Here is a 12,471-nt window from a genome sequence, read left to right on the forward strand (position 1 = left end):
TCAATGAAGTTGTTGGTGTGAATTTCGAACCGAAAACAATTTTTGTGCCATCCTTTGGGTGAATATTCGCGCGCCGTAACTATAAAAGCGGCGTTGCTATTGAATTCGGTTTCAGTTTTTGTGTAGTGAATTTGGAAAAAGGATTGCAGTAAACGGTTCAGCGATCGGCGAAAACAGTTGAATTCTAGTCGGCATTGCTTTTAAAGCAATTTGCAAAATGTGGCCCAAAAGTTACAATATTTAACAGAGAATTTAATGTGAATTTAAATCAAAATATATTTAAAAAAAAAAAATATTTAAATTTGGCAACCAAATTTAACCAAAATGTTGCCTTTGTGTTGTATTAAAAAAATGCTGCTTTTTATTTTTTTCATGCGTGGTAAGACAAAATATTTTTTAAACAATATTAATTAAATAATATAAAAAATTATACATTTTTAATAAGATTAATAAATTATAATAAAAAAATTTAATGTGTATTTATTATTTTTAAAACTCTATTTGTTATAATCTGTTATTAAGACTGCGTTTTCTGCATTTCTTATAATAAATTCCAAATTTTTGACTTTAATTTAAAATTATAATATTATATATTTATTTAATATTAAATTTGATTTTAACATCAGTTATGACGAAATAATATAATATTAATTTAATAATATAATATTATAAATTTATAAAGAGGTTTTCAAAAAGTAGTAAACTACAACAATAAAAATTCCTTTTTATATTATTTTAATTAATTGAAGTTTTGACTGACCATACAGCTATTTCGAGTATTGCCAAATACCTATCATCAGTGATCTTGGAAATAATTCCTGTATTTAATTATTCGTAAATAATTTTTTGAGATTGCAAGTATCACAAATCGAACTCCTGCCCGGCCAAATTTGAAGCTCAGAGTCAGCGTTCCTTAACGAACTGGCCCAAAACCATACTTGACTTTTTTATGTTCGCAGATTTTGTGAAGTTTTGCTAATTTGATGTTTAAATTTTATTAACAAATTTATTTACTGTGTTTATATTAGAACGTAATCATAAACCAGTTGCAAAATAATTGAATTAATTAATTATATTTTTATTTTCAATTGTTAAATTTTAATACTATTCTGTTTGTAGAGGCATTATTTATTGCATGATTTATATATTCTTTCTTATGTATAGAAACTAATCTAGAAACGTAATATTGAGAAAGTCATGCGAATGTTACTCCACGATTTGTACGTGCTAGACCAATATTTTTTAAATATAACTTATAATTTTACGTCATTTTTAAGTGACTATTTTATATAAATTTAATATTAAATTTGATTTTAACAACAGTTATGACAAAGGTGACTATTTTACTTAATAGAGTTCAACCCTTTGTACTTGCAGTTTTGAAAAAAATTATAAACAAATTATTAAACATAAGATATTGCAAAGGACCAATGATGTCTTTCAGTTCTATTTGCTATTTGGCAAATATTCAAAACAGCTGTATGAATGGTCAGCCCAAAAATTGAATTAATTAAATAATAAAATTTTGTTGCTACAATTAACTACTGTTCGAAACCTCTCCATATATTTAATAATAATACAATCATAATATGACAGCCTTAAGTTTTGGATTTACTTTATATAATTTCATATATTTCATTTATTTTACATATTATTTTACTATAATATTATTATTTTAATATTATACAACAGTTTTTAACAAAAAACAATAATAAGAATTGTTAATCTTTATAATTAGATAAATTAATAAGGATTTCGATTTTTTAATTCATTTACATTTACAATAATATTGAAATTATAAAAAATGAAAAAATAATTATATAAAAATTAACATAAATAATTGAAAAAAAAATTATTATATTCGTCAAAAAATATCTAACCCATATAAATATAAAATAACATATTACATTTTTTCTGGATTTAAATATTCATCAATTAATTTTAATAAAACTAAAATTTTAGTTCTAGAAATAAACCATAAATTTATAAAAATTTTATCTTTATTTTCTTTTTAATTTTTTTATTCAAATAATTCAAATAATTATGTCTGAATGACTTTTTCTACGAAGATATTGTTAAATCAAACATTTCTTCATGATTTAGTAGAAGATATTATTAAATGAAATACATTTAGTATTGTAAAAATTACATCCAACATTTAAACCAAATTATATTCTTTATGAATCATACCATTGCCAGTTTCTGATAGTTCACCGGGGTTCGAAATAGAGTTTTCCTAAAGGAGGACAGTTGTATATTACGTTTTCTTTAAGTCTGCTCTTATATTAAAGAGACTAACAAAAAGTTATTAAATTTCAAATACTACTAACTCTTTATTGCAAATTATATTATATTTAATGATCAAAAATTTTAATGATCAAATTTTCTTTCAAAAATTACCTAAACGAATACAGTCGAAATATTGGTTTAAATAAAAATTTTTAAAAAAGAAATGAATTTTTTAAAAAATGTATTATTTAACTATTAACCAATTAACACGTTCAGAAACAAAATTATTAGCAAATTATATTTTAAATAACAAAAAAACTAGTTTTCATATATAAAATAAAATATAATATGATGTAGACCTATTGATTAAAATGTGGGCTATAACGCTTTGAAAAAACTGATTTGATTGATGAAGTTATGCTTTAAGTTTGGTTTTCGCGGATACTGCAGAATTCGACCTCTTATAGGAATCTGGAAGTTTCTCAAGAACGTTAGAACGTTCTGAAAAATATTATTATTTTTGAGGTACTTTATTTCAATTTTTTTTTTAATAAGATCACCGTAGTAAGCTACTAAATCAATTGGTAAAAGATTAAAGTATATGAGTAAGGGCTTTTGCAGGTTTTGACCTTTATCACCCCGTAATTAGTACTTAAACAGCTTTTTTGAATTTAATTGAATTTTATTATAAATAATTTATTATTATTTAGTTTAAAGAAAAGAAGAAACCGTAGTATGTACATTAAATGCAATACCAGTTGCTTATGAACGACATAATCGTCCATCTAAATATACTGTAGGTAAAGTGGCAGGGATATATGAAAGAAACTTATTCTACAACCAGTTGTGCTAGGACCTAAATATAGTCTACTGAAAATATTTATATTAAAAGTGTTATAACATAGCAGATTGAAATTTATACATTGCATGATACGCACAGGATTTGGTTTTATCTTTTGGAATATTATGGCTCGATTTAGCATATGTCAATAATAAAAGTTGTCCATGTACAGTCTTCCAAATCCACAAATAATAGACTAATGACTATTGAATCCACATGAAGTTATTGCATGGTTTCACACTCTTTCTGGGCGTGCAAGAGGCGTATATCTTTTAGTGTAACACAAACCGTCACATAATTGCAATTTTTATGTGTGGATTTAATTGGATAGTTGTTGCACCAATATTTTGAATTTATTCTGGTAGAAATAATGAAAAATTTCACGTTTTCGGGAAGTAAATTTGTTACCATGATCATACAATTTATCACCGTTGGATTTGGTCAGGTTATGTTCAAGTGGCGACACTTCAACAACAAAGCACGACTGGGTTACCCAAAGGATAATGTTTATGGAGGCTTTACTCCTGACGCTTTAAAAATGAACATTCGTCAAGTGATGACTGAGTAAGATATTGCCAGCTATGTGACAACAAGTTATTATTTTTGAAATCTATTCAAAACTTGAAGTTAAATATTATTTGTGTTATAAGTATGTGTAATCATATCAAATGCAAAAAAAATCAGTTATTTGAGTACAAGTAATAATGAACTAAAGTTCTGATTTAAAAATTAATTATTTTATATATGAAACTTTAATTAAATTACTTAACAAATTAAATAAAAAATATTTTAAATTAATTTAAGCATATTTTTGAAATAAAAATTTAATTTAATTTTTTATGGAGGTTTTTTCGAACAGTAGTGAACTACAACAACAAAAGTTTTATTTTTTATATTATTTTAATTAATTGAATTTTTTGTTAAATTAATCTGGTATAACTATAATTATAACTTAACAAAGTATCTGGTTGGTTTATATATATTATGCTCTATATATACATCAATGTCTTGTATAAAAGCTTTGTATTAGAGAAGATAATGATGGAGAAAGGAATACTGAACACCTCAGTCAATCTCTGTCGTTACCGAAAGACCTTTTTTAGTAGGTTCCTCTTCACATATATCTGTCTATTTTAAATGCGTAATTTAAAAAGCTTTCTACTTAATTGAAAATGTTGACCTTTCCTACATCACTTGTTTATAAAATATAATTAATATAAGCATCTGAGCATAAGCATATGGGCTTTTAAATGAGTTTACAATAAAAACGTAAGAATTGGATTAACTTGCAACCAAGTTCTTATGGTATCACAATAGATATGTGAAGCTCCGCTTACAACTCTTATTTTTAATAAAATAATCTACAAAAAAAAAAAACAATAATTCTCACAACTACTTCTTTATATTATATATATTACATATATATTTAGTTCTTTTTAAAGTATTGAAACATTCTTAATTTAATTCCGCTTTTGTTATTTTCTTATAAGAGTATTCGATTTATACACATATATTTTAAATTTCAGATGTCAATGTTTTTAAATTAAATTGTTAAATATTGAAAATAATATTTAATATATGAAATATAATTGAATATTTAACTATTTAAAGTAAAGTGCATATAAATCTATACACTTCTTTGGACATATCAGTTTTAAGAACCATTCTAATTTGCCAGGAAATCCAATTTAACAACGAATTTTAGTATAGTCTATTATTTTGAAAAAACTTACTTGACTGCGATATTAGGCGATATAACTTACTTTTCAAGACATCGATCTTTAAAGTTATAAACTTTTTACACTGATGTGCTAACATTAAACTACATTTTTTTTACCTTAACTATCTTTTTTTGTAAAAATTAACCACTTCAAACCCCGATATTTAGAAAACTAATCTATATTGACATATGGTGCAGTGAAGAAATTGTTAAAAAAAATTCTTTTTCCTACGATCCGTTATTAAATGGGCATGACGTGGCGATCGGAATAGTCCTTAAAGAGTCCTGGTAAGCACCAAAAGGACAAAATTTCAACGTGTTCAAAAAACAATAAGACTTAATAGAGTGAAGAAACAGTTGCTCTTGCAAAAATATGAACAATTGCCAAATATTATCGGTTCAGATAAGGAAAAGTTTCTAATTGAGCAATACATAAATAAACAAACTAATGGAGTACTTAACAAGGAGCAGCTCTAAAATCTTTAGAAACACCTCATTCCAATCAAAGTTGGTCTGGGAATACTTTAAACTTCTCAATAATCTAGCATCGAGGAACTATATTACGCTTATATGGGTACCAGGATATAAAGAGCATGAGGGCAATGAAATAGCAGACTCCCTAACAAAAAAGTGTGCATGTACTTCTTTTATTGGTTCAGAGCCCTTCTGCGGGGTAACAAATAGCTGCACAAATAAATTATTATATGAACGGGAGAAACAAAATCTACTTGTACACTGGAGACCGCAAACAGAAATGCGACAGTCAAGAAGATTCACATCATAGTTGACGCTATCCTAAACTTCTTACAAGACACTCAATCACCACATGAAGAATATATATGCGGCAGAAAGTGATTCCAATCGACTCTGTCATGAGGAGAAGGTAACATCAGAACATATTATATGCAACTGCCTAGCGGCGGCAATACGTAGACTTGACAACCTTGAAAGTGGGAACTTTTCCCAATAAAATAGGTAAAATTAAGCCCACACCAATTACGGGATTTATCAATAGTTGGGCCTTTAAGCGCACAATAGATCTTTTAGTTCGGGGTGACGTAACTTACTCGACCACTCGATATGGTACATTTTGTAGACCAATATAATAGTTAAAAATTTTAATGTTGAAGTGAATATATGAAGATTCTGCAGTGGTCCACATTGGTGCAATATGTGAATCGTTTGTTAATCAATGAAGAGCAGTACATGGATTTGAAGACATCTACATCTAAAATTCGATATAAATAAAACAATTTTTATTTTAACATTTCTTTCTTTTGATAGTTAAATTGAGCTATTCTATGAGTTATGACCTGAAACGCGCACTTCGACTTAAGAAAAGTTTTAACTAATACTAATTTGTATATAAAACTATAAATACGATTCGTGTTATAGTAATATTTGTTCCATATTATTGTGTGGAGTAGAAGCATTGACACTTGAAGTTGCAAAAATAAACAGAATGCAAACGTTTGAGATATGGTGCTTATATCGCTATTGAGATATATCGCTTACTAAAGATTACTAGGTCTAAGACGTTGTAAAAAAGAACCAAAACTGCTCATAACTGCTCATTTGAGATATATCCTTTGTATTACTAAATACAGGCTCTTGCAAATGAAACTACAATAAAGAATAGATATAAATGGTGGTATAGGACTTAAGCTGTCGCGATCGCAGATGTAGCGGCTTATAAATAGACGTAAATGGGTTGCACAAGTACAATTAGAAAGTATATTCGTGCAGCTCAAGATAAACGGCGTACTTAAATTTTGTTGTCAAAATAAATTTTTTTAAAAGTTAGATGAGTTCGAGTAGAAATGTAAAGACAACAACAAAAATTTAGTTAATTTATTAAAATTTGGCTGACCATACAACACTGTTTCGAGTATTGCCAAGTACTTATAGTGTTAGAAAATATTTGAATTTTTTTTAATTAGTTTATAGTCCGTATATAATTTGTTTGGACTGCAAGTGTCAGGCTTAGAACTCGTGCCTGTCAAATTAGAAGCGATGACTAATCGAATTTTTCCACAAATAACCAAGGCTGCACAAACTTTCAATGCTCAAGTTCCAAAGTTATTGTCACTTTTTTTATTTTATCTCTTGTATCTCAAATATTATATCTTATTTCTAGGCAACTTATACGAACCTTCATATTTATCTAAGGTTATACCGGCGATCCTTAGTGGATCCACTTAGGCCCATTATGATACATATTTATCTAAAGTAAATATAAAAAAATTTAGTAAATATGACCGTCAACATCATGGATAGACAGTTTAAGAAAAAGAAGATATTTTTTAAAATTCAACTTAAGTATACATATATACATTTTTTTAATATAAAATGTGAAAGGTTAACTGTAGTAAAATTTTAATAAGTCATTAATTTATAATTAAGCTTCATTGAGTTTATATTTAGAAATCAAAATCATTTTTAATTTTCCATGATTATGAATTCACGCACAATACTCGTCTGATTTTCACTTCAAATCATACTTGCATGAGATTATTTTAAATTAAAAATTCAATTTCCTTTTTCAAGGAATAATTTTTTAACTCAAAGAGGATATATGAGTTTAAGAAATGTGAGGTCGTGTTATTGTTTCTTTGCAGTACTGCCTTGAGGATAAATATGAAATATGAGTAAATGTTGATAAGCATCAATAATTTATATTTTACAAAACAATTACCTCCACTTTGATTAAACAATAGAATTTTTTTAGGTACTCAGTTATGATTAAATAAACTTATCAATGAAAAACAGAGAAATGTGTATAAATAAATAGGAATACAATCAAATAAGGACATAATTGTATTTACCTACAACAGATTTGACCTTTAACAATGTTTAAAAAATTAAATGTAACAATACTACAAGCTATTTTTAATATTTATGACGTATTAAAAATCCTTTATAATTAAAAAAAAAATTTGAAAAATTTCTATTTTAATTGCAGTTGCAGCCTTACCACCTCATCTCCCACAGCATTCTTTTTCTTCGCAAATACTAAAGCAACAGTTACTATACGATGACACAAACAAACCTCCCCAATATTTTGACAATAGTTTGCCGCAATCGATTCGTAAGATTAACACAGGAAACGGATATACTTTGGCACCTACCGAAATTGCTTTCGCTACTATAGGCGCCACGCATCCTTTTGCAGTAAATCAACAAAGCAGAGATGACTGGTATGCTTTATGGTTAAAGGATTTGCAGCGACGTCAAAAGCAACAATTTCGTACTACAAATTTCCGTACTCAAAAGGTTTTACATCCGTTTGCACAAAAGCAGAGGAGTTTGGTCATTGATAATACAAATGCGAAAGACAATTTACAATTTAACGAATTCGGTGACGACAATGAGTACTCCAAAGAACTTGCACCCAATCGAGATGAGCACCAAATTTTAAATGTCGGCGATAACGTCAATTACGCTTTGCGAAATGATAATGAACAATTATTAAATGACAAAAATATGCAAAAACGAACTGATAACAATAAAGACAGAGATTCGGCAGAAATTGAAAATTATGATAAAGTGTTTAAAATGTCAAAGAAACGTAAGCCGTTGCCTATTGGCGATCAGTGGCCTCGCACAGTATTCGATATTATAACTTCCTACGAAGAACAAGCACCTAAATTAAAACCACGTTATCCCTATGCTCTATCGGAGCGTGATAATGACTTGAAAGAATCCTTGAAGCAGCTTGAAAAAATGCAGAACTACAATAAACGTGAAAAGCTTCGTACGGACAAAGATGAACAGCAACAGTTCGTACCCTCAATAAGTGCAGGTCAGTAAATAATATCTTTCTAGTTATACTTGTATGCAGTTAAAAAGCAATCATGCCTTAACCGGCAATATAGACTCTCTATTTTAGCAAAATTGTTGCAAAAACTTCAAATAATGCAAGATCCTTTAAATTTTGTATAACTTTCCAATGATAATTTACTGACTCCCTAATAGTGAATCCTAATGAATCCCTAATGAATAAAGGAATTCATTATAAGTTCACCGTTCGTACTATACTAAAGAATTATGGTCACATGCGGATAAGGCATCTATTATGCCTCTGTAGAACACACTCTGTTATACCTAATAAATAATCTTATGCTTTTAGTAGGCTATTTCATCACCAGAATGAATAAAATGAATGAATAAATATTTTGTAGCCTGCTAACTGTAGAAATGTACATTACTCAAGTGGCACACTGACAGTATCCAGTTTTTAAAGTTACTACCTGCCTTGTAGTCTAAACACTAGAGTGCTATTAATAGACATATCAGTATATTGCGCTGATAAAAATAACATTCAAATTCCAAGAAATTCCGTCAATACTAATTGAAGCTATACGTTTGAATAGAGTTTTCTCAGTGGGAGAGAGCGAGGCCTATCTAACACTTTTACTGCTTTTTGGGTCACAACACTCAGATAGTAAATGCAACGCCATATCGAATGAAAGAAATTAATACAATAATTTTACGCACACGGCTTTAGATTTTAACCACTGCCGTCACGATACTCCCATTAAAAGAGCTAACCTCTATTGAAGCTAACCCTTGACTTGCGCTCTACCAGATTTACACCACTGTGCGAATTCCTCAAGACAACATCACTCTCTACCATTTATACTCAAAATATTATTAGATAATGCCTATTGGATTGTAGTCGTCTCTTACCATAGGTATGCCTTACATCGAAAATATATTAATGCCTTTTTCGGAAATATTATATTCTTTTCCGTGGGAATGGATCATACAGACAGAATCCAGAGTTGTTGAACACGGTTACCTTCCTTAAATGCTTAACAGGATGGTGTTCTTAAACCATACGCATCACGATAATACGCCGATATATATATTTGGCATAACTTATTTCTTGACAAGCAGCAAGTCCTACTAATACATCTGCTGAACTTAAGGCCACAGTGCCCGGTCAAAACACACTAAGTAAAATACAATTTACAATTTCCTTGTAAGTTTGCGTTTCACCACAGCCACCATAGGCAACTCATAAAGGATCAAATATCTTACGAAAAAATTCTCTGTCGAAAAGTCGAAAAACCAATTGCTGCTTCATCATTCTGTGATAAAGTTCATGCTTCCGTGCCATACAGACCCATAGGTAGCATGAGCGTCATATAGCGCGTAAATTTGTTAGTCGAGAGAGAGCTCTACATTCCAATTACCTACTGAACCCCTCGTAGCAGATATTAACAATAGTTTTCTCTCATTCACCGCTAAGCCCATTTCGCAATCAAATGGGAATAATGATTTCTTCTTTCCCTTATATTATATACCTGAAACTTAAAACTATAAGAAGAAGATGAACAGTAGTAGAAACTCACTAATCAAAAGAATATCAATGCCGAAACACTCATACGCTATGTAGTCCCTGCAATAATGTTTCGCACAGCACTTTGTCTTGATAACAAGACGAATAAATTTAATACTCACTTTTTGACTTTGGACTATAAATAGTAAAAAATAAAATTACATACAATGCGTACAACTATATATCTCTGGAAATCTTATATTAAATTCTTTAAAGTTTTTACGTAATTTCTAATTAATTCAAGTCTTAAGCAGTATGGGATTATTTACATAAAGACGGAGGTCTTAGAAAATAGTTTGTGGTATAGTTAGTAAAGTTTTCTTAGAGGAACTTAGTAAATGGATATATTATAGGCTTTCTGATCACTACAATGTTTTTCAGGCGCAGGTGATCGCTATTGTAGAAGCTATAGCTTGTCTGAAAGTGGAAAAAAAATGGAATAGGAATATATACATACTATCAAATAATTGGGTTAAAGGTTTTGAATTTAGTTCCATTCACATCTAGGGTGGCGTTTGACTGCTACACATCTCGAAATAAAATATCCACACAGTTTAATATTTCTCTTCTGTGGCAAGGTAGATGGAATTAATCAGACGGGGTGCTTCACGTAATCATTTAAAACTTCTGAAGAGTTGCTGAAATCTTTCTGTATTTATCCACACAGTTTAATATTTACAACATTTAATACGTTGAACATCAAGGTTATATTTTTGAAGTGCATACTTAACTTAGTTAATAAAATGTTTAGCTAAAATAACTTTAATATCTGCTTAAAAAAATTGGAAAAACTGGAAACTTTTGAAGTGGAATTAAAAGTATGAATAAATACAGGAAAAGTTTAAATAATTACGATGACAACAATATTAATTAAGCTGAGATATTTAATACTCTTACACAAACTCCTTTTAATTTAGTAACAATTAAACCAACTGGTTGATTCAGTTTACATTCATAGTATGTATTCTTAGAACTCATATTTAATGCTGTTTTTAGGTCTTTAATATAGATTTGTAGAAAGATTTAAGAACAAAGTCAATTTAAGAAAATTTGAGTTTTTAAAGATTTTGAAATTATCATAATAATAAAACTATTTCAAATAGTCGTTGCTAAATAAAATATACTTCAAATCAATATTTATTTAATATCGAAAATTTTAAAAAATTCTTATTTAAAATATTTTGAATATTATTAACACATTCTAATATATGTATTTAGTACTAACATTAATAGTAAATGTTAGAACTGCTGTGGTTACAGTGCTTCGCTCCACGACAAATCCTATTAAACACTATCAAGACTTCTTTAATTGTAATTATAAATTAATATATATAAGTTAATGAGTAATTTATTTTATTGTATTATTTTTTATTAATAATTTTTATTTATTATTATGTTGAAGCTATTTGAGCCAGTGCACTTAAGCACTTATACTCTTTCTTAACTCGAGGTTTTTAAAACCCCTCTTTACGCCTTGACTGGATTATTCTTTATCACTTCATCAGACTAAGCAATAATTCACCTCAGATTGCATACCTCCCCGAGAAGCCTGTAACCATTCTGAGATTTGATAACGCGGTGTTGGTAAGTCTGTCAGTTTTAATTGTTTATACTACTTGTAAATATTTTTTGCGCCGACGTTTTTCTCTAAAATTCTTAAAGTTTCTCCAGCAAAATATTACGAAAACAATATTTAATCAAACTTAGATATTGAAAAAAAGCTAATGGACAATTAATTATAACTATTCATAAACTTATGTGTAACTAAATCCAGATATTGACATGCATTTTGATATAGATGATATCAGGGATAGTACTACACAGGCTTGTCGGAATTGAAAAGCTTATTTTAGACTAAAATTTTACCATACTTTTTGATTACAGCACTAATATTTTTTTATCGAACTAATTTTTATATCATTTTTTGTTTTAGGAACGATGACTAATCTTGGTGATTTTTTTAGAGATTTATCTACAAATGTTAATTTCTCAGAGAACTCTAAATTAAGTCACTCAGGAAAGAAATTACTTGAAGGTGAGCACTCTTTACGTAGCATATTGGAAGAACAATTTTCGAATGATAAAGACGTGACAGATGGTGACCCCAACACTAAAACAAGTGGCGTATTACATGCAATACGTAATTATCGTCCATCACAAAAGATACGCTCGTTAGTAGCTATGAATCCGCCTGGATATCATGGTTCACATTTCATTGATCCAAACTACATGTGGGTGGGTTTGGGTAAATAATAGTCGATTATGGCAATTATGAATGGTTGTCAGGGACATACACATATCGTACTTGTAAAATATTAAATATAAAAATTATTTATT

The 12,471-nt window shown here is 28.7% G+C and overlaps 1 protein-coding gene across 1 annotated transcript; it reads left to right on the forward strand.

Moving 5' to 3' along the window:
* Positions 1–301: 301 nt before the first annotated feature.
* On the forward strand, positions 302–12,459 carry LOC119680583. Its single transcript, XM_038093481.1, has 3 exons — positions 302–379; positions 7,753–8,592; positions 12,068–12,459. Exons 1-3 carry the CDS (start codon positions 325–327, stop codon positions 12,385–12,387), a joined length of 1,215 nt encoding a protein of 404 aa, XP_037949409.1. The 5' UTR covers positions 302–324; the 3' UTR covers positions 12,388–12,459.
* Positions 12,460–12,471: the final 12 nt, after the last annotated feature.

This window comes from Teleopsis dalmanni, chromosome 2 (genome assembly GCF_002237135.1).
Source record: "Teleopsis dalmanni isolate 2A chromosome 2, ASM223713v2, whole genome shotgun sequence".
Lineage (NCBI taxonomy): Eukaryota > Metazoa > Arthropoda > Insecta > Diptera > Diopsidae > Teleopsis > Teleopsis dalmanni.